General features: G+C 41.5%; 1 protein-coding gene across 1 annotated transcript; it reads right to left on the bottom strand.

Moving 5' to 3' along the window:
* Positions 1–1,574: 1,574 nt before the first annotated feature.
* Positions 1,575–20,237, bottom strand: LOC105919103 (serine protease 33). Its single transcript, XM_036148713.1, has 8 exons — positions 19,559–20,237; positions 19,359–19,484; positions 11,401–11,421; positions 7,497–7,656; positions 4,873–5,141; positions 4,324–4,469; positions 3,277–3,510; positions 1,575–1,659 (listed from the first exon to the last, which is right to left on the bottom strand). The coding sequence occupies exons 2-8, from the start codon at positions 19,411–19,413 to the stop codon at positions 1,657–1,659; spliced, it is 888 nt and encodes a 295-aa protein (XP_036004606.1). The 5' UTR covers positions 19,414–19,484; positions 19,559–20,237; the 3' UTR covers positions 1,575–1,656.
* Positions 20,238–20,262: the final 25 nt, after the last annotated feature.

Raw genomic sequence — 20,262 nt, 5'->3', positions numbered from 1 at the left:
GTGAGAGTTGGACTCCGCCAAGGTTGCCCTTTGTCACCGATTCTGTTCATAACTTTTATGGACAGAATTTCTCGGCGCAGCCAAGGTGTTGAGGGGATCCGTTTTGGTGGCCTTAGGATTGCGTCTCTGCTATTCGCGGATGACGTGGTCCTATTGGCTTCATCAGGGCGTGATCTACAGCTCTCACTGGAGCGGTTCGCAGCCGAGTGAGAAGCGGCCGGGATGAAAATCAGTGCCTCCAAATCCGAGACCATGGTCTTGAACCGGAAAAGGGTAGAGTGCCTTCTCCGGGTTGGGGAGGATGTGCTGCCCCTAGTGGAGGAGTTCAAGTATCTTGGGGTCTTGTTCACGAATGAGGGGAAGATGGAGCGGGAGATCGACAGGCGGATTGGTGCAGCGTCTGCTGTGAAGCGGGCGCTGTACCGATCCGTTGTGGTGAAGAGAGAGCTGAGCCAAAAGGCCAACCTCTCGATTTACCGGTCGATCTACGTTCCTACCCTCATCTATGGTCACGAGCTTTGGGTCGTGACCGAAAGAACGAGATCCCGGATACAAGCGGCTGAAATGAGTTTTCTCCGTAGTGTGTCTGGGCTCTCCCTTAGAGATAGGGTGAGGAGCTCAGTCATCCGGGTAGGACTCAGAGTAGAGCCGCTGCTCCTCCACGTCCAGAGAAGCCAGTTGAGGTGTCTCGGGCATCTGGTCAGGATGCCTCCTGGACGCCTCCCTGGTGAGGTGTTCCGGGCACGTCCCACCGGGAGGAGGCCCAGGGGAAGACCCAGGACACGCTGGAGGGACTATGTCTCTCGGTTGGCCTTGGGGTTCCCCCAGAGGAGCTTGCCCAAGTGGCCGGGGAGAGGGACGTCTGGGCCTCCCTACTGAAGCTGCTACCCCAGATAAGTGGAAGAGGATGGATAGATGGATAAACTGGTGAAGAGATTTATTCTCAACTGAGGATTAAAAACATCTACATTTGAACTGACATAGTGGTTAGAGCATTGCACTTGGGTCCTGGAGGTTCTGAATTCAACTCCCACAGACTGCCACTCTGGGTCCCTGAGCAAGACCCTTAACCCCAGACTGCTCCCTGGATGCTGCACAGTGGCAGTCCGCTGCTTCCCAAGGGTGTTTGGTGGTTAAATGCAGAGAACCAATTTTGTTGGAATGTATGTTGCAATGACAATCAAGATCAATTATTATTATTATTATTATTATTATTATTATTATTATTATTATTATTATTATTATTATTATTATCCCAACAGGAGTGTTTCTCTTGGTGAATGCATTGTTTCTGTCTGGGTATTCTGGCTTTCTCCCAAAGTACAAAAACATGTCAATTGGGTTAATTAGTCTCTCAATAAATTGCCCTAAGGTGTAAGCATGTGTGCATGGTTGTTGGTAGACAATGGATGGATGTTCTAACTTTTTACTGTTTCAAACCAAACTGATAAGAGCTGACAAAACAACCACCAGAATTTTCTGTAACTCACTCAGAGAAGCAGTCAGCGGTGCTCAGAACATAGTCCATGGACACCAGAGTTCCTCCACAAACATGCTGTCCATACTTCTGCAGGCTTGCCATTGATGGCCATTCACCAGCTGTTACAGAAACACCATCCGAGATACCAGAACCCAGTGGGGCTTGGCCGCAGTATATCACTGGGAATGTAAGTAAATACAGAGTCACACTTCATGAAATATTTTACCTAAAAATATTTCATTCAAATCCCCACAACAAACCCAACATAAGTTTAAAGTGTAACTCACCCCGGTACCAGAACCTTACTTTGCCCAATCTCCTACTTGAAAAATGTGCCGAGAAGAGGCGGTGTCACTACACAATCCGTTCCATCAGCTCATTTGCGCAAGTGCGAACAGAATAACTTCCGGATCGCCAAAAAAATAATATAATTACGGCACTGAAAATACTTATTTCTATACTTAAATCATTAAATAATGCTAAACTGTATCGTAAATAAAATATTGAAGACTTCTGAAATTGATACGTTTTACATCCTCTCCATTGTATTGCTTGATGTCATCATCGGATATGCTCCGAAGTCCGGGAATATATCATTGCGTCACGTTTATCTGTATTGTCTGAATGCACTCTGTCAGTTTTATGGCTTGTTCAAACAGGACTGGAAAAAAATATTTCATCCTTACTTATATGGTAAATTTCGTTATACAAATAATCTTGTTCTAAATGTTTATTTTATTAGAAAGTTAAAATTATCGATTGAGATTTTAGCGCCCTCTGGTGTACACATCATAAACTAGAGAAGACCTCGTGATTATAGTAGCCGCATTGTTTATTTTTTACAAGAACAAACAGGGAATAGAACAAAGAACACACACATACCTTATTTAAATTACATTTATTAAGCACAAAATACATACATATGCAAGTCAAATAAATGATAAAAAAAATCTCACTCCAAAAAATTATTCAAAATCCAAATACGTTTCTGTACTCCTATGTGTTTATAGCTAGGGGTTTATGTACTTTAAGAAATGGTTTATATATTTCTATTTCACTAACCACAACTGGGAAACATTTTTGCTATTAAAAAAACAAATGTGTTTTTTATGTATTTCTGTTGTTTATTTATTTTTTTTTAAATGTGCAATATTGCCACAAATACAAAGATATACGAAAAGAAACCCCTGCCTCGGAAAAATACAAAAGAAGAAAAAAGTAAGAAAAACAAAATATTTAATACCGGAAGTTATTTTGTTCGCCCTTGCGCAAATTAGCTGATGGTATGGATCGGGTAGTGACAGGCGGCACCCGAAAAACCAGGAAATGTGCGGGGGTGAGGGCTGGGCATTGTCTGGGCTACTAGTAAAAGCTAAATAAATGCTAAATAAATTAACTGAATACTAATAAATCGCTAACCTGAAAAATCGATAGACGGCAAAACTCACCATTGTAACTCAAACACGTGTCTGCTTTTTCACCCTACAGCAGCAGCGCTCCAAATGATGTCAGAAAAAACTTCCAATAGCAATATTGATTCAAAATGCAATGTAAGACCACCCATTAACCCTAGAACGGCGTAACACTAATGGTTTTATACACAAAAGCAGATTTAAACAAATATGCAGTAAACTGTCAGAATCATCACCAGGATATGTAGACAGCACTATAAGATAACCATGTTAGCAGTTTATTAGCAAAAGAAATTTAGATTTTGGGGGGGTGTTACCCTTTAAAGTTGATTTTTACTAATTATGAACATGTCAAGAGGAATTACTTGGTGTGGGCGTTGTTACCGGTGGCACGCCGGTGCATGAAACGCTAAGGTCGCTGTCCGTTCCTGAGGATGTGTACGTGATGAAGCCCGGCTGGTTGCTGGTGATCTGGGCTTTGATCCAGCTCTCGTACTGGGAGACTCTGGCATAGACTCCTGGGAAATCTGGCCAAGCACAACCTGTGCCAAAACTCACAACTCCAGATTGAATCCAGTGGCCATTTTGTTTGCTCACCATGGGACCTCCTGAGTCTCCCTTTAGTGAAATAAACATTTTAGTTAGTGCAGATGGAAAACTATAACCTGACTCTCGCCAGCTGTATGTTGCTCCGCCTAGCTCCACTCACACATCTGGGACATCTCCATAGGAATTGCCTTTTTTGAAGGCTGGGCCTTATCAAAAATCCTTGCATATGATTGGATAAGCCACTTGTCTGTCATCTTTATCGACGTGTTATTTCAACCACTCACACCGAAGCTAACCTGTGACGCTGTGAGAGCGACGCAGGAAAAACAAAACTTTTTTTTTTTCAAATGTGTTTGTGGCTCTTGTGGCACGTGTTTTATTGATAGTGAGCTGACAGGAAGAGGGGGGAAGACAGGCGGCAAAGCGCCGCGGGTCGGAGTCGATCCAGGGCCGACCGCGTTGAGGACTAAAGGCCTCCTAACATGGTTCACGCTAACCGCTAACTGCTCCGGAAAACAAAACTTGCCAAATCCGGTCGGGAGAAGGGCGAAAACATGGTTTCCACCAACAAAAGCCTTCAGAGCCGTTCTCTGATGTTCTCATGGAAGAAATAGCAGCATCAATGCTAACGCTAGCTTCCTCGATGCGAGCCGCCATTGCTATCAAAACAGTCTCATGTCACGGTCGCTTCTCCACTACGTCACATCTATGAAATGCCAGCCCTGCGTCCTGATTGGCCAGACCATAAATTGGTTGGAGAAATCACTCTCTATGGGAGATGTCCCAGATGTATGTGAGTGAAGCTAGGCGGAGCGACATCAATCTGGCTAGGGTCAGATTAGGAAAACTAACCATCTTAATAAAACAGTTCAAGATGATCACCTGGCAGGAGTCCTTTCCTCCAGTGAGTAAACCGGCACAGATCATGTTGTCAGTGATGGAGCTCACTCCATAGCTACATTTACACCGTCTGTTTCCCACAACTGGCACCTCCACCTCCATCAGGTTTTGAGGAGAAGGAAGAGGCACTGAGAAGATAGAAGTTCAGTTTTCATCTGTTTAAAGGTACATTTCTTTTACCATTGGCTGTAGTTATTTACTGAAAGGTAATATGATGTAAAGCATTAAGTTTAGCACAATAACTCTCATCTGTTAAAGAAAGGAAATCACTGTTTAAGCTACTGAAAAGACTGAAGCAAGTTTGCTCCTTTCAGGGTGCAAAAAGCAAACTGGACGTGTTCACAAGGAAACACACGTTACTCCCACAGGGAGTCAAGCTTTCTTGGAGGATGGCGGTTTTCATGGGTTAGAAGAGTAAGGAGATGTGGAGGAATAATGGCATCCTTCCACACAGTGTTAAATAAATTGTTTTATATTACTTGCAGCATTTTTTTTTATTCTGTGCAGTCAAACTGTCATTTAACAAGTTACCATTAGATCCAACGTTGCCCCAGCCGGTGACCCAGGAGTCAACGCCGCTGTAGAAGGTGCTGTCTGAAGCGGCCAGGCAGACGGGGGAGATGTAGGCAGAGAAATTTACGGCTGAGGAGAGCTTCATCAGGGCGATGTCGTTGTCGTTGGTGTCACCGTTGTATTCAGGATGAACAATGATCTGCTCTACTGTCCGAAGAACTTCATTTGGGTTGCTTCCCTGCTGGCTCTGACGCCCCAGATAAACTCTGATATCGGATGGTTTGCCCCTGAAGCCGTAGTGTTCACAATCAAAAAACCACAAGTTTAAAAGTGAAAGAGCATTTTTCAAACAGGAAAGGTCATTAGCAGAAAACTCTGACGAAATCTGACTGGTGAAGCACAAAAATCAGAAGTATCCAAATTCTGAAACCATCTCCTGTTGATGAACAGAATCTATTCTCAGTCTGTCAAACTGCTGTTTGTGATGATTTAATGAACAACACTTTTTTCTAAAAAATGGTGACAACTGAACTTAAACTGATCGAAAGAGCTGCCAAAGTCCAAAAACACAAACTTCCAAAGACCCTGACGGCCTTCCAACGTTACACTCAGTTACCTTTATGTGTCTGTTTTTACAGGTCTGCTTATTTCTCACTTCTAAAAATTTATTTTGACAGTTACGGGTGTTTTAAATATATTCAAGAATCAATAATTATTATTTTCACCATGTGCTACCATGGTGACATTCTTTTTTAGGGACACTGGCTTGAGATGTCCACAGATAACAGAACACGCAGACACAACACCTTTATATATATATATATATATATATATATATATATATATATATACACATGTATATATATATATATATATATATACACATGTATATATATATATATATATATATATATATATATATATATATATATATATATACAGTGGCATCTCTGGCACGATAAGTTAAGTGGGGGACAAAAACTCAACACCTATTAGCAACACCTACTAAAATTTTAAATTGAACAGATAAATGACTATAAACCAACACACTAGATAATACATTTTAAATAAACTAAATGTAAATTCCTTTTATACATAAAATTACAAATAAAGGGTCACTCATAATCTTCATATAGTGAACATAAAAGATACACATCAATCCTTCAATGAGCCAACAAGGACAACTATCACTAGATTAATATTTGCTTTTAGTCTATGTTTTCCTGTGTTTTATTTAGTTTAAATTTCCCTACATTTTATTCCAACAGTTTTTTTAACCTGCTTTCTGTCAGGGTTCAGTTTTTGCCTGTCTCACCCAGGACAGTTCCAGCACCTTCCGCCTCCCATACAGCCCGGTTCCACTCCCCTCTGATCACTTCCAGCTGCCATCATCATTTGCATTTGCATTGTCCATAATTTAAATCCTATATTTTTACCAATTCGTAAATCTTTTATTGCCCCATGTAGGAGTAAATTATGTGTAATGTTGCGAAGTTATAATTGTATTTTTAAAAGAAAGGGCTCTTTGTATTTTTTTAGTGTTTTAATATCTTTAGCACCTGTTTTTTCATCTTCTAGAAAATAGTTCACTCCTTCACAGAGGAAGCTTTAGACCATTGCCGTAACTTTTGAATCCTCTGAAGCTTACAGAGTTTACAAAGTTTTTTTAACAGTGAAGTACTGTCTTAGGGTTCATTCACTGGGCTGTCATCTTGAAGCGACCCCCACACACACACACACACACACACACACACACACACACACACACACACACACACACACACACACACACTCGCACGACTGTCCTCCAACTCTGGATCGACTGCAGGCCGTGTTATGAACGGAAACGGGTGTACCCAGGATTCGAACCAGACAAGCAGGACGTATGTTTAAGGTTTAGTTCTGGACAGGTAGTGAGTTGGAAACGGGATAAAAGGTTGTGAAAAGTACAGGGCAAGACAAAGTTTGTGGTCGATTACAGTTGTTCCAAGTCACAAACCGGGTAATCAGAATAGCTGGACAGTCTAGAGCAGAATCCGAGTTCAGAGTTGAGACACAGATCCGGGTTCGATACACGAGCAGGCTCACAAGGCTAGACGAGGTCGGCCGGGCTCGGTGGTCAGGTAGCAGGTCCGGTTCGGTACACAAGCGGGCAAGGAAAACAGACAGGGATCAGGCAAGCTCAGATAGTCCAGGTACAGACTCAGGTCAGGCAACACAGGAAAGCAGTCAGAATCGGGCAGGAAAAACAGGTAAACAGGAATCAGGCTGGCTCAGAAGTCTAGAGGCCAATCGGGTCGGTATCTACAGGCAATCAGAATAAGGACGCTGGATAAGACTCACCAATTGCCTCGTATGATCTGGCACTGAGGAGCGGTTTGAGGCAGGTATAAATAGAGCAGTGGACAGGTGAACTGGAGTGAAAACTAATTACAGGTGACTGATTAATGGTTGATGAGTGAGAAAAGATCCGGACTGGCTGGTGACTGAGGTGTGAAGTGAGCTGGCTGATGCAGGCAGGTGAACAGACAGAATAGGGAGAAGTGCAAAACAAAACCCAAACTATGACAGAAACCAAACTAAGAACCCTAAAGAGAATCTAAGCTAAGACAGAACTCAAACTATGACAGGCCGTCGCTTACCCTGGGACACAATGAGCTGCAGTCAGAACCCACAGGTTGTTAATCAGAGATCCTCCACAGAAGTGAGCCTGGCTGTGCAGACTGACCTGCCAGGGCCAGCTGCCTTCAGGAGCTGCCTCTCCACCAACAATCCTGCTGTCTAGGGTTGGCTGTCCACAGTCTGAGGAGAGTCAGACATTAAATCCCTCTGAGGATGTGCAGCACATCGACAGACGGGTAGGGGTAGGGTTAGGGTTAACCTTAACTTTGCTAAACTATTTAGATGTTAATCTAAATGTTAATCAGATAGAAAAGAACAGCAGGTTACATTTACTTAAGTGCTGTTCTGCAAGAAAATACTTCTTAGATTACTACTAGTGCACAATACCATATACTTCTGCTTGAGCGATAATATTTTGACGTACCGCTACTCTGTTCACCCTTGGTTACTGCAATTCAATTCAATTCAATTCAATTTTATTTATATAGCACCAATTCATGAAACATGTCATTTCCAGTCATCAGATTATACTTCACTGAATAGGAACAAACATGTTTTGAGCAGGAATACAGCTGAGAATGGGGATTGGAATAAAGCTTAATTGTTCTATAATTTTCTATTTTCGGGCCTTCTGAGCCAATTGGAGGACCGATGAACATACAATAAAAAGAGATTTTGTTACTAAACAGGTTTTTATCTGCTCTAGCATGCATTACCTACTGTAGGTTTTGGTTTCATGCTGCAAAAAAACGCGATTTAGTCCAGTCCGAGCTTAATCTCTGAAATCATTTGAAAGTGGGATTCACTCTTGTTATGTCTAGACTGGACTAGACAAGTTCTGCTGTGTTCTCTGCAGCTGCAATAGGCAGGTTAAGCCCCATTTACGCTACCCTTGTTAAACCGAGCTGAGCCGAGACCGGTCCGAGCTTGGATCAGTTAACCAAGCCGAGCCTCGTTCTGACAATCGTTTACATACCACGCTTATCTGGGTTCCTTGGTTGCTCCTCACCTCCTAGTGACGATCTGCGGTACTGCTGCTCTCTGGGATTGATGGCGGGACAAAGCAAATCAAAACGGCGGCGCCCGTAACATTCAGGATGTTATGGTGGAGTATTATTGTGATATTTTGGTGTTTGCGGAGAGTCAGGGGAAGAAGGCAACCATTGGTGAATATACTTGAGAGAGTCGGCTTTTGGGAAGTGGATAAGACAAATGAACGTCTGCTCCAGGTTTACAGACGCAGGAAACAACAGATGCTGAGGTTCATCACGCTGCTAAGCAGAATCATCTCTGGAAATCGTGTGGCACGGTAAGGAAGCTAGTATTATTATGAATGTCTGAAATTTGTCTGAATGGAGTGTGAATCGGGACGTGCAGCCAGACACGCCGGAAAACCCGCTGACAGTCAGCTGACTGTAAGGCAGTGCTTCTCAAATGGTGGGGCGCGCCCCCCCTAGGGGGCGCGGTGCAATACCTGGGGGGGCGCGTGTGACCCTGGGGAACAGGCTTTTTTTTTTTTTTTTTTTTTTTTTTTTTTGGCCGTACTAGTATAAAGTGTAATTGCGCTCCACTACAGTAGGGGCAGTGGCGCTTTCATTATTATTTTTGTCACGTTTGCGACAGTGCAACATTTTACGACTTACAGGTTTGCCTTGGTTACCAGTGTTGAGTCAACAGAAAGCTCCGTCTGCGTTCTGTCTATAGCCTCCGTTATTCAACATAACAACCCCCAACATGAAAAAGTTTTCAACAGGGATGAAAAGGAAAGCGGAGAGAGACAAAGATAATGAGACAAAACAAAGTCACCCGAAAGCTAAGACGAGGAAATACGACGAAGCGTATTTAGCGCTTGGCTTCACGGTGACTACGGTTGGAGAAGAGGAAAGACCGCTGTGTTTGGTGTCTAAAAAAACTCGCAGCGGACAGCATGAAGCCAAATAAATTAGCGCGTCACCTAAATACGTTACACCCCAATCACGCCAATAAGCCGCTAGAGTTTTTTCAGCGAAAACGTGCTGAATATTGCCAACGGTTATCCCGCTTTGTGAAGGCTACTTCAGTAAACCATTGAGCGCTGTTAGCATCATATGAGGTGGCGTACCAAACTGCGCAGTGCAAAAAGCCCCACACCATAGCAGAGGAGCTGATACTGCCTCCTCATTTTGATCAAAAAAAGAAAGAAAAAATGAGCACAAATTGTTTAATTCATTTTGGTTTTGTAGGTTCAAGTGTTTTATATATTGTGCTCCTGAGTTAAAGTTGCTGAACTGAATATATATTAGTTATTATTTTTATAGTATATACTATATACTATATATAGTATATATATAGTATATAGTTTTTGTAGTTTATTAGTTATTATAATAATTAAATATTTATTGATCTGATTTAATTTTGCAATGGTGCAATTAGTTGGTCAAACATGTTTACAGTTTAAACAAGGATTTATTTATTTTTAATTTCTTAAAACACAATTTAATAAAGTTATTCTTTGTAAGTTTGACCATATGTCTTTCTTTTTTTCTTTAATGTTAATAAGGATAAAATGTTATGCAGGGATGGATAGTCAGGGTGGGAAGTGGGGGGCGCGAACAGTTTTCTTCTTGCTAGGGGGGGCGTAACAGAAAATAATTGAGAAGCACTGCTGTAAGGGGATGACGCGGTCTGCTCATGCGCTCTTTATCAGATAACCGGGATTTTAAAAAAACAGGCCGAGACCTCCTCAGGAACTGGTCTGCAGTTAGCGCAGTCCGGTTCAGTCTGCTGACCATTTACACACCAGAGTTATCTCAGTTACCGAGCTCAGACTCGGCTCGGTTAAAAAAGTGTAGTGTAAACGGGGTTATATTAGCCTCGTATTGTCCTCCCTGCACTTTTAGGATAATCTTTAAGATTTTATTCTTGATTTTGAAAAGTTTAAACGATCGGGCGCCTCCTTACTTATTGGAGCTTTTACACCTCCTGTTACTTTTACATTACGTGAGCCAACGAGACAGAGATTGTCTCGTTGCTGACCCTAAACTGTGCAATCATCCTTTGCTCCCTGTGGGCATGGTTAGGGTTTTAAATGTCCTTTTAAGACTGATCTTGTTTATTGTATGTTCATATTTCTTTGTTCTATAGACCTCTACAACACCTTGGTCACTTTGGCGTGTAAAACACTTTAAACATAAAGTTTGACTGGATTTTAAATATTTAAATTTGAGAGAAAAAGTGAATTAATACCACATTTTCCCCTGTAGACCAATGTGAATGTTACACATTTTTAATAAGACTGGGTGGACCGAACAAGATCAACCCCAACCGCCCGTCCTCTAAAAACCTTTAAATCTGCTTAAAAATGGAAAGTTGAAAATATTCTGGTGTTCCAGATGTTACATACCTAAATGCTTCAGCAAAAAGCAACTGGACTCCTTTGATCTGAACGACTTCTTCAGTTCTGAACACGGTTGAAAGTAATAGGTTTATAAAACGAGCTTTATTGTTCTGTTTTTTCTCTTCTGGTTATTAAACAGTAAATAATGTCACTGAAAGTGGTTTTAACATTCATGCATTACCTATACGTTTTGGTTTGATGTTGTGGAAAACCTAGATTTAAAAAGGTGTATTTAATCTGTCAGAATTTTTTTATTTAATAATGGTGTGATTTATTTTTCTCATTTTTATTTTATTATTCTATGTAACCTGAACGTTCTCATAACATTATATTTTGTTGGTATGATTACATCATATCCACTTTTTTCACTTTTGTGACTTTTTGTATCAAATACTAAATATTTCTACTCGCATATATTGAAGAAAAGGACAAGTTTATATACTCTGCTCCCCTCTGTATGAATATTTGGATATATGCTTTTGACTTTAAAGAAAATGAGTAGAAACAATGAAGTTAGTGCGGAGGCACTCATAGGAGCTTTCCCTTACCTGTTAGCTGTGAAGCCGACTCTGAAACAGAAAACAACAAGATAAAATCAGCATGTCTGTTAGATTTGACAAAACGAGTTAATCCATGTTTCGGGTTTTAGGGATGCAGGTACTGATATGCTGTTGTGTAAAACTAAAGACCCATCAGAAAATAGACTCGTTACTGTCCCCTGTCACCCAGCCAGGCAGGTTTTACTGCTTCACCTGGTGAACATGCCTGGTACAATATCTACCGCTGGGTTTTAATAGAGGGTGCATTAGTGGGTATAGACAAAAGCTGCATGAATTAACCTTAACCTGCTAATAATAGAATATAAATCTATTAGTGGGGAGATTCAGGTGGACAGGCAAGTGGAAACATGCAGATACAAACAAGGCCAAAAAGTCTAAAAATATTATTAAAAATAGCATACTCAGATTATAGAAATGGTGACTTGAGAAGGATGATTCAAAAATGTACAAAACATATATGTATATTTGTGCATGAAAAAAGCTGTCCTCCACTTCCTAAACTTATGAATGAACTGGATCTCTGAAGCTGTTAAAATTCCTGCCCCACTCGTCCTGGCTGCATCTCCACAGCCAAGTAGACCTCTCCTTAGCCAAAACTTTGTAAAAGGCCTGAGTTTCTTTTTCTTTTTATTTCCCCCTCAGCACCTGCTGACACAATCAAAGGCTCCGTTGGGCGCTTTAATCCATAAAACCTGTGTTCTGCAACTATACCTGTATGATTATGATTATTATTATTTATTATAATTTGCTATTATACTTTAATAATGTATCATTCTAATTCAAATGGTAGCTATAACTAATTTAATTCAAATGGTTGTGATCCAAGGGCTATGAGCCTGTAATGATTAACACTAACAATTGGTTCATTATTTAGCAGTTGTGAACTTATTTATACCGGAAAAGTGTTATTTAACCAGTTGTTGACTGGTTAGACTTATCCAGCAAACATTGATAACTCAAATTATAATTGCAATTGGAGTTTTAATCCTTACTTCTTTACCACAAACCAATGAAAATGTCTCAGTTTATTCTGTTATTAACTCAAAGGGGAGATAATTCGATAGCTCTTAGAGACCATTCAATTTCTGGACCAAAATAATCACAAACAACTACGATTTCACAAGTTATTATTTATTAAACTAATAATTCCCTGCTACAGCAATTATTCTACTTAACAAAACACTTGGAAACACTACTTGCTACTCAAAAGACCCTGCACAAGAAATAAATGAAAATAAAACAAGTCAGAATGGATTAAATGAGAGGTAGCACTGCATAAATCAATTCACAGTTGTTTAGGACTGATTGACATCACATTCAAGAACACAATCAATAAGTCAGCGCTTTGACATGGCAGTATTGAAAGGCATGGGCTAAATAGCTTTGAGATAGCACAACTGGAATACCGAAGCAGACCTGAAGCCAGATGGGGAACGCTTCTTGCCCAAACTGGTTGCTACCAATGTCCATGCACGGTTAGCTTCTAATTCCTTCTAGTACCAGTGGCACTCGGCTACGGCAGCTAACTAGTGTTACTTCACAACAACCTAGGGCTAACCGCTTCCAGCTATTTGTTACCTTTCCAAGGTGGCGGCAATGACGACGTATGACCTAAAATTTTACGTGCGGTGAGTAAGGAGGCGGCCCTGATGACATATCTAACACACCAAACTTGCATGGGGCGGGCTTGTGATCATGAGGCGGTCTCCATTGAGAACAAAAGACTTTAAAGAAAAATGCGGGAAATCAAACATAGACAAAGAAAAAAAGAGAAAGAGAAAGGAGAGGAAGGGAAGGTCTGATCTCAGCCGTCGACGCGTCCAATTTATCATCAACAAAGCCAACACAGCAAAATCACTTAATGCATGCACAATATTAGAAATATTCAGCACAGTTAAACAAACTCCCTTCCGGAGTAATTAAGCATTGAATTATTTCCTAATAGGTTCTGCCCAGGCACAAAATATCACCTTATGGGTGAAAAAGGGATGTAGAAAAAGGAAAGTCCTTTCTTTAGTTGGTGTCGTTTTAGTACGGGTCCCGGCTCGGCCCTGGATCCGTGGTTCCAAGTGGAGGCTTCGGGCAGCGTGGATCACTTTGCCGTGAGGAGCAGAAGAAAAAAGAAAAACACCAATTTCTCTGGCCGCTCTCCGATGCTTTGTTTGGCCAAAACAACGAGCGGAATCTGAGTTGATCGCTGGGAGATAGCGGCTTCCAGTGGGATCAAGAATTAATTAACGTTATTTTTTTAAAGTCTAGACCTCCCTGGTTTTATGCAGGAGAAAATTGATAGAGCGGAGCTCAGACCAGCGAGGGGGTCGAATCACGTGCCACGTGCGAATCTGCACCCGGAGATCAGCTGAGATGTCTTCTCAACAAAGGCGGTTGCCCGAAACGAAGAAAGAATATGGCGCGTCTTCGCCCTTTTATGTCGTTTCCGTGGCAACGAGATAAGGTTCCCACGGACGGTCGGAGCGACCGCCTTACATGTTGGGAGCTGCAGTCTATCACCTCTGTCACGTCATAATGGCATAACACCTGTTTCTTCCATGTTTGCTGGACCAAAGCTGCAAAAGTGCAACATTAATTAACTCATTAATGTTGATCTTTTGCACATGTAGATCAGTTTGGAGCTGCAAGCAGTTCACATTGGTTATTGAAAAACCTGTAACAAAAGTGTGTCTGTTATGTGAACCTGAAAACTAATAAACTGGTGAGATGATAAATATGTAGACCTGATTAACTTTACGCAAAAGTTTAATAACATTTTTCTGATTAAAAAGTGTTAATCTTTACAAGCTGGAAACTTTTTTTCTGAGAAGGTCCTGGGTTCAAGTCCTTCCCTTGCCCTGGGTCTTTCTACATGGAGTTTGCATGTTCTCCCATGCAAATTAAGAGAAATTACCATTAATACCAGTGAATCCTGGTTCACTGCAGATCTGAGTTAAAGAACCAACGTTCATCTTAAAGAACATGGAATAGGGGATTTCGCCCTGACGTCACAGATTTGTCACGTAACTAACTGGTTGGCAGAAAACCTGTCTGAGGGGAACAGACCCGGTTTCAGCGGCATTTAGCCCCGGTTCTTTCTTTCTAAATCTAGATTCGCCACTTTTTCTCCCCCTCCTCTCTCCAGTCTTGTCTCACAGTACTTTGTGTCTCCCCAGCTGGGCGACCAAACTGGCGGCTCAACATAACCCAAAGAAACCGTCTCAAACTATTTGTTACGTGATCTTTGTTTACAGAGAACATCATCCTTACACAAGTAAAACATTAATATAAGCTTAACTAATTTAGAACAACATTTGGTATGTGTTTCAACCCATTCACAATGCAAATCGCGAGTTAAACAAAACATTATTTGATGGAATAACATTTTAAAGAATGATTTGCTTATTAAAATCATTAACTTTAGGGGTGCTTGTTTTAGTAATGATATTATACCTCCGGGAGCTAGGGGTCGCTGTAGCGATTGGTAGCTAAAATTGGCTTATCCTTAAGTTAAACAAAAGAACTTTTAAATCGACATTAATATTCCATATTAATGCGATGAAGTTACCTGAAACTAACAGCATTTAGGCTAACGGACATTCAGCACTAACTTTAAAAAGCTTCGGCTTTATTTTCGTCGCAATGAGTGGTACGGATAACAAAAACATTAATATCCCATCAATGCATGAAACCCTTGTGGAGATAACGCTTGTTATAACCATAACAACACACTTGAATCACATCAGCAATGACCTGATTTGAAGAAGCTAGCAGGAGCTACGTCGGTCAGCTCCATGTGTTTAAAACACTGTGTAACGCATTACGTAAACCTTCTAAATAAACCATTTAATTTGTCCTGTTTATTTCTCTGCCAAACCTGTCAGTGCCTCATGTGAGTTCGGTTCACTTTGGGCATCCATAGGGAGAGAGCAGTGGAAAGGGAAAACGTCGGTTCTTTCTGCAGCGGGCTAGTAGCTACGAGCTAGCTGAAAAGATGGTCGGGGCCGATCTGAGGTCCTGCATGCAGTCTGACCCGGTTGCAGCCAAGTCCCCGGCATGCAGCAGGTGATTTCAGTCCAGATTTTGCCCCCAGCTTGGGAAAGTGGGTCCTGTTCCGGCTTTTAGAGTCTGTCTGGAGTTTGGTTCCTGCAACAACTGAGGAGGCAAAACAAAACGGGTTCTGCATAGACGGATTCATTCACTTCGGCATCTGTTTTAAGCAGAAGTGAGACAGCAGACTTATCTTTGATTCCCCCGGTCAGGTCCTCTGGACGAAGAGAGATTTCCCCTATGTCGCTCCATTCAGGCGAGGGGAAATGAGTTTCACAGAAAGCCTGTGTAGGAGCCATTTATAGTTGTTGGTGTTTAGGTATGGTTTGTTTCTGGTTTATTTGTTTTAAGTGGTGGTGTTTTGTTTATGTTGACACACTGACCTATATTCTGCTCTACCACTGGTGGCGGTGTGGAGGGGAAGGCTTTATAGGTGCGACGTGAGAGGGCAGAAAGGGTTTTGGGTGACGGGAGGTCATACGGTTTTTACCGCTTTCTTTGGCACACAATAGCCTGCGTCCACTGGTTAAATTCTGTTATATCCACACTCTCCATAATTACCTGTCCATCTCACTTGTTGTAAAGACCGCCACTCAGATTGTTTGGGTTGTTTGTTCATATACAAACTTACTTCAATAAATGGGAACGCCCATACCTTATCTACTGGTTTCAACATACTTTTGTAAGCGCGTTAGATTCCAGATTCCCCGCACCCAGAAGCGACAAAAAGGTGGTTGATAGTTGCTACAGCCTGTTCTGCCCAGCTTGTGAGGATTTGAGCTCCATCAGGCTCACATGGCCGGCTGATCTCCACAGCCACCCTCTCCTCCAGAGTCCCAGGCAAGAAGTGATACAAAGAAAGAGGCGTAGTCTGCTCTCTGCAGCAGGGCATCCCTGCTGTGAGAGGCTGTCTCTGCATGGCTGTGTGAAATTCCTTTGCTTACAACACATCCCGACTTCTCCCTTATGGTACATGTTGTCAATTCAATCTGATTTCTAGTCCACAGCAAGATGGCACAACAATCCACAGGCAATAAACTCAACAAACTCTGGTGATCCTTGTGTGTTTAATCAGACAAACGCAAAAACTTTTGAAATTCTTCCTTAATGTAATTTACACAGTTTTGTCATTTTTAACACACTAATGGTTTGCATTAATATTGTAAGCTTATTTAATTGAGCCTTTCACTTTCTAAATGATGTTTTTTTTTTTTTTTGGCTGTTAATGTCACTTTTCTTTTCCACCCACACAGCCATTCAGATAATTTTTTTCCTCTTCTGCCATAATGGCAGATAATTTGTTAGTTTGTTTATTTATTTGCAACTAGTATCAACACAAATGTCACACTTTTTTACTTTTAAAGCAGTCCTGAGTCTGCCATGATGGAGGATTCTTCTTTTCAAGGCAGTTTTTCTATCTAATAATGGCTAAAATCCTATTTTTAGGCCACTGGTTGCTATTGTTCCTCATAGGCTTTGGTCATACTGCACTCTATCAAGAATCGCTATGCAGGTCTTTATTTAGACGTCCAATCAATAAAGTCAATAATTTAGAACAAAATAAAACAAACATGACTTCAAACCAAGCACAGTAGAAAACCTTTTCAGCAAAACCTGAACAGAATCACACTTTGATCTTAAATAAAGAGGAAGTCCTCTGAAGAAAGAAACGAGACCAGATTATTTTTGGGAGATTTTTCTTCATGATCCCCTGAGGAGTGGAGGAGCAGGTAGCAGGTAGGATGGTTATTCAGAAAGGGACATACATTTCCAGAAAAGTCATCCACTCTACCAGTAAAACCATTATTACATAAACAGTAATAATTAAAAAAAATCTCCTGATCAACTTAAATATTCATTGAGATGGAAGGTGAAGCTGATCTGATTGTTTCTTTTAATAAAATGGTTTCACATTAGCTGGTAGAGAACTATAACCCTGATTAACAAATAAACACGGCTCTCTCAGGTCATTGCTGATATCTTTCCATCATGGCATTGTGACGTTCATTGTTTAACTGCGTTTCCATACTTCCCAAAGATAAAGCTCAGGAATGTTACCCTGTTTCAGGTAAGTAGCCGTACTTGTTCTTTGAAAAATCTTCATATTCTGGACATCCTGTTCAGGTTATTTTTAGCTTTTCTGAAAGACCAACACACTGGTTTGATGTTTGTTTAACGATGACAATCTTTTGGCTCTCAACTTCTCGGGACCCATTTTGTTTGCAGAAATAGTGAACTTAACAGATAATAAGGTGTGTCTTTATCTTGGCTGAAACCATCTACTGTCCTCATATCTGGGTGGTCATGGTTAACCTGACTCCGCCAGATAGATTTGCTCCGCATATCCATCTGGAAACCTTCCATTGAAGTAATTTTGGGAAGGGGCGAAAATACTGGTTAGCTGATTGGCCTATGTTGGTGATAGACGGGCTAAATGAACCAATCAGATTCGTCGTCACTCTGTTACGAGCGACGACGAAAACACAACCACAAGCCAAGCTACTCTTGCTGCTCCAGGTAAAGGCTCGTTAGCTCAGCAAAGAAATACTCTGTAATTCCGATAAAACTTGCTCGATAGCCACGCTAACGCTAGTTTCATCGGCTGAAGCCGCCATGTTGTTTAGACTGAACTGACGCGCTTCCCGTTGCGTCACACCTCAACCCGCCTCAAAGCCAACGCTGATTGGACGTTCGTTTGGTGAACGGCTCCAAATTTTCTTTAACGGAGAGTAGCCAGACTGATCTGCGAGTGAAACCTTGAAAGCTTGCGAGATCAGGATGGTCTCACGAGGCTAGGTCATGGTGGCAAAGGGTCAGAAAACACCTGAAAGCTTTTTGTTTAGCCTCATGGAAGGTATTTTAATGTCAAACAAGAACACACCAGGTATACACTTATACACTATAAAATATTTTCTAGACTGGACTAAATTAGTTCTGCATAAAAGTGAGTCTCTGTGCAGAGAACCAGGCCAACTTTATTAATGAAGCACTTTAATAACAGAAGGATTAGAATTAATGAATAAAACTTTTTGATTTATAACAAATGATCAAGAGAGGAAATAAAGCACAAGTAAAAGTAGCAACAGAAATGGAAGGGGGGGGGGGGGCTAGTCCATGGACACGGCTCATTCCCCATTATTTTCATTTGCATAAAAATGCAGTAAATTCAAAAATTGTATCGTTACAACTTGTCTGAGAAGCCAGAGAGTTAATTCTCTGCAAATTTACCCTTTAGTATCTTGGATTCCAAACTGAGAATAAATCATGGTGGCTAGCTCAGGGTGACTGTATGTGCATCAGGGTGCAGCAGCGGCAGCTTTATTTTCTGCAGACTGAGGGCCTTTAGTGTCAGTCAGAAAGTCCTGCTGCTCTTTTATCGCGCTGTAACAGAGAGCATCGTTTGGTACGGCCTTTCTGCCTGGTTTGCTAACGTTGTCTTCTTAAAAGAGCCCCCCCTCACTTCAGACCATCTTCAATGAAACAAGAATCAGACAGGCCCAGAAACTCATGTTCTTTATTCAGAGGACCTGTTCCTACCTGTAGACTGAACCGCTATAACGACTCATTTGTTCTGTTATCCATTAAAGCAATAAACAGCAGCAAACAGTAAATTAGGCAATGGTATCTAGAATTTACACTGACTGAATTTATATAGTAGTGTTTTTGTGCGTGAGTTGGGACAATGCAGCAGCCAGAGTCCGTACCCAGGACAAATTAACTCTGGAACAATAAAGTTAATCTTATCTAATTTCTGTAAAATTCAGTGGGTAAAAACTTTAGCTCGAATAACTTTCAGTTTGATGTAAACACAGAATTATCCCATCCATCACACCGAGGGTTTAATTTTAGGCTCACGTTTTGCTAAATAAACTGGTTTGTGGCGCTGATGTAGGTGAGACTCTTACCGTGTGTCAGCAGAGTCAGCAGAGCCGCCACACAGATCGCCTTGCAGAGCGTCATCGCTGTAGGTTAGAGCCAGCTGACCTGCTCTGCGTTAATGACCTTCTGCTTGCCTTCAACCACACCTCCACCTGCTGCTCTGATGCCTGCCCACCACCACACCTCCACCTGCTGCTCTGACACCTGCCCACCACCACACCTCCACCTGCTGCTCTGACACCTGCCCACCACCACGCCCAGCCCGTCTAACCTGCACCTCTCTGGACTTCAGCCCTTCGCTCCAGTTACACGTCTCCTGCGGTCAGCTGTGCATTAGAGTCAATAATTCTTACAATGTGAGATTTCTGGGCTCTGTGCCCAACGTTTGTTTGCAGTTTATACCGATATTTACCTCACGGTGGCTGGCAGGGTTTTATTTACACAACAGCCGGTGAGCATGGAGGTTAGATTATGTAAAAGCTGTCTGCCTGAGAGCTGCAGTTAACATGTAAGCCTCATCTGTACCGAAGTCTGTTAGAGAAAACATCGTCTTTAATTTAGTGCAAACCTGTATTCTGTCTCCATGTTTATCTGGGACCCGATCTCAGATAAGCAGAGAACCACAAATGGATTTATTTAATCATAACAGTGCTATGAAAATGTTTTCAGCTGACTGAACTTTTGCTACTTAGTTTCTGTCAGGACAGAATCTTTATCATTTTATTTAAATCTGGACAATCAGAAGGTGCTAAATCCTCCTGAGGCGTCTTGATATTGGGACCGACCCGCCAACATTTGTTTAAATAATTAACATCTGGAATCCCAGTGAGCATGCTCAGTACGCTCTCAGTAGACAGCCGTGGGGCATATTTCAGTACAAGAACAATGCACGGTGCTTTAGATGATTAAAACATTGGAAAATAAAAACAG

The sequence above is a fragment of the Fundulus heteroclitus genome, chromosome 16 (genome assembly GCF_011125445.2).
Source record: "Fundulus heteroclitus isolate FHET01 chromosome 16, MU-UCD_Fhet_4.1, whole genome shotgun sequence".
In the NCBI taxonomy this organism is placed as follows: Eukaryota; Metazoa; Chordata; class Actinopteri; order Cyprinodontiformes; family Fundulidae; genus Fundulus; species Fundulus heteroclitus.
Note: the sequence above shows the minus strand (reverse complement) of the source record. Positions and strands in the feature narration are given on the sequence as shown.

What these genes read in the sequence shown, in the direction of transcription:
- LOC105919103 (XM_036148713.1), bottom strand. Translation starts at nt 19,413, where the DNA reads ATGACGCTCTGCAAGGCGATCTGTGTGGCGGCTCTGCTGACTCTGCTG. An exon ending in GTCGGCTTCACAGCTAACAG is followed by an intron (nt 7,657 to 11,400) that starts GTAAGGGAAAGC and finishes GACTCTCCTCAG; the next exon opens with ACTGTGGACAGCCAACCCTA. An exon ending in GCAGCTCATTGTGTCCCAGG is followed by an intron (nt 5,142 to 7,496) that starts GTAAGCGACGGC and finishes CTACGGCTTCAG; the next exon opens with GGGCAAACCATCCGATATCA.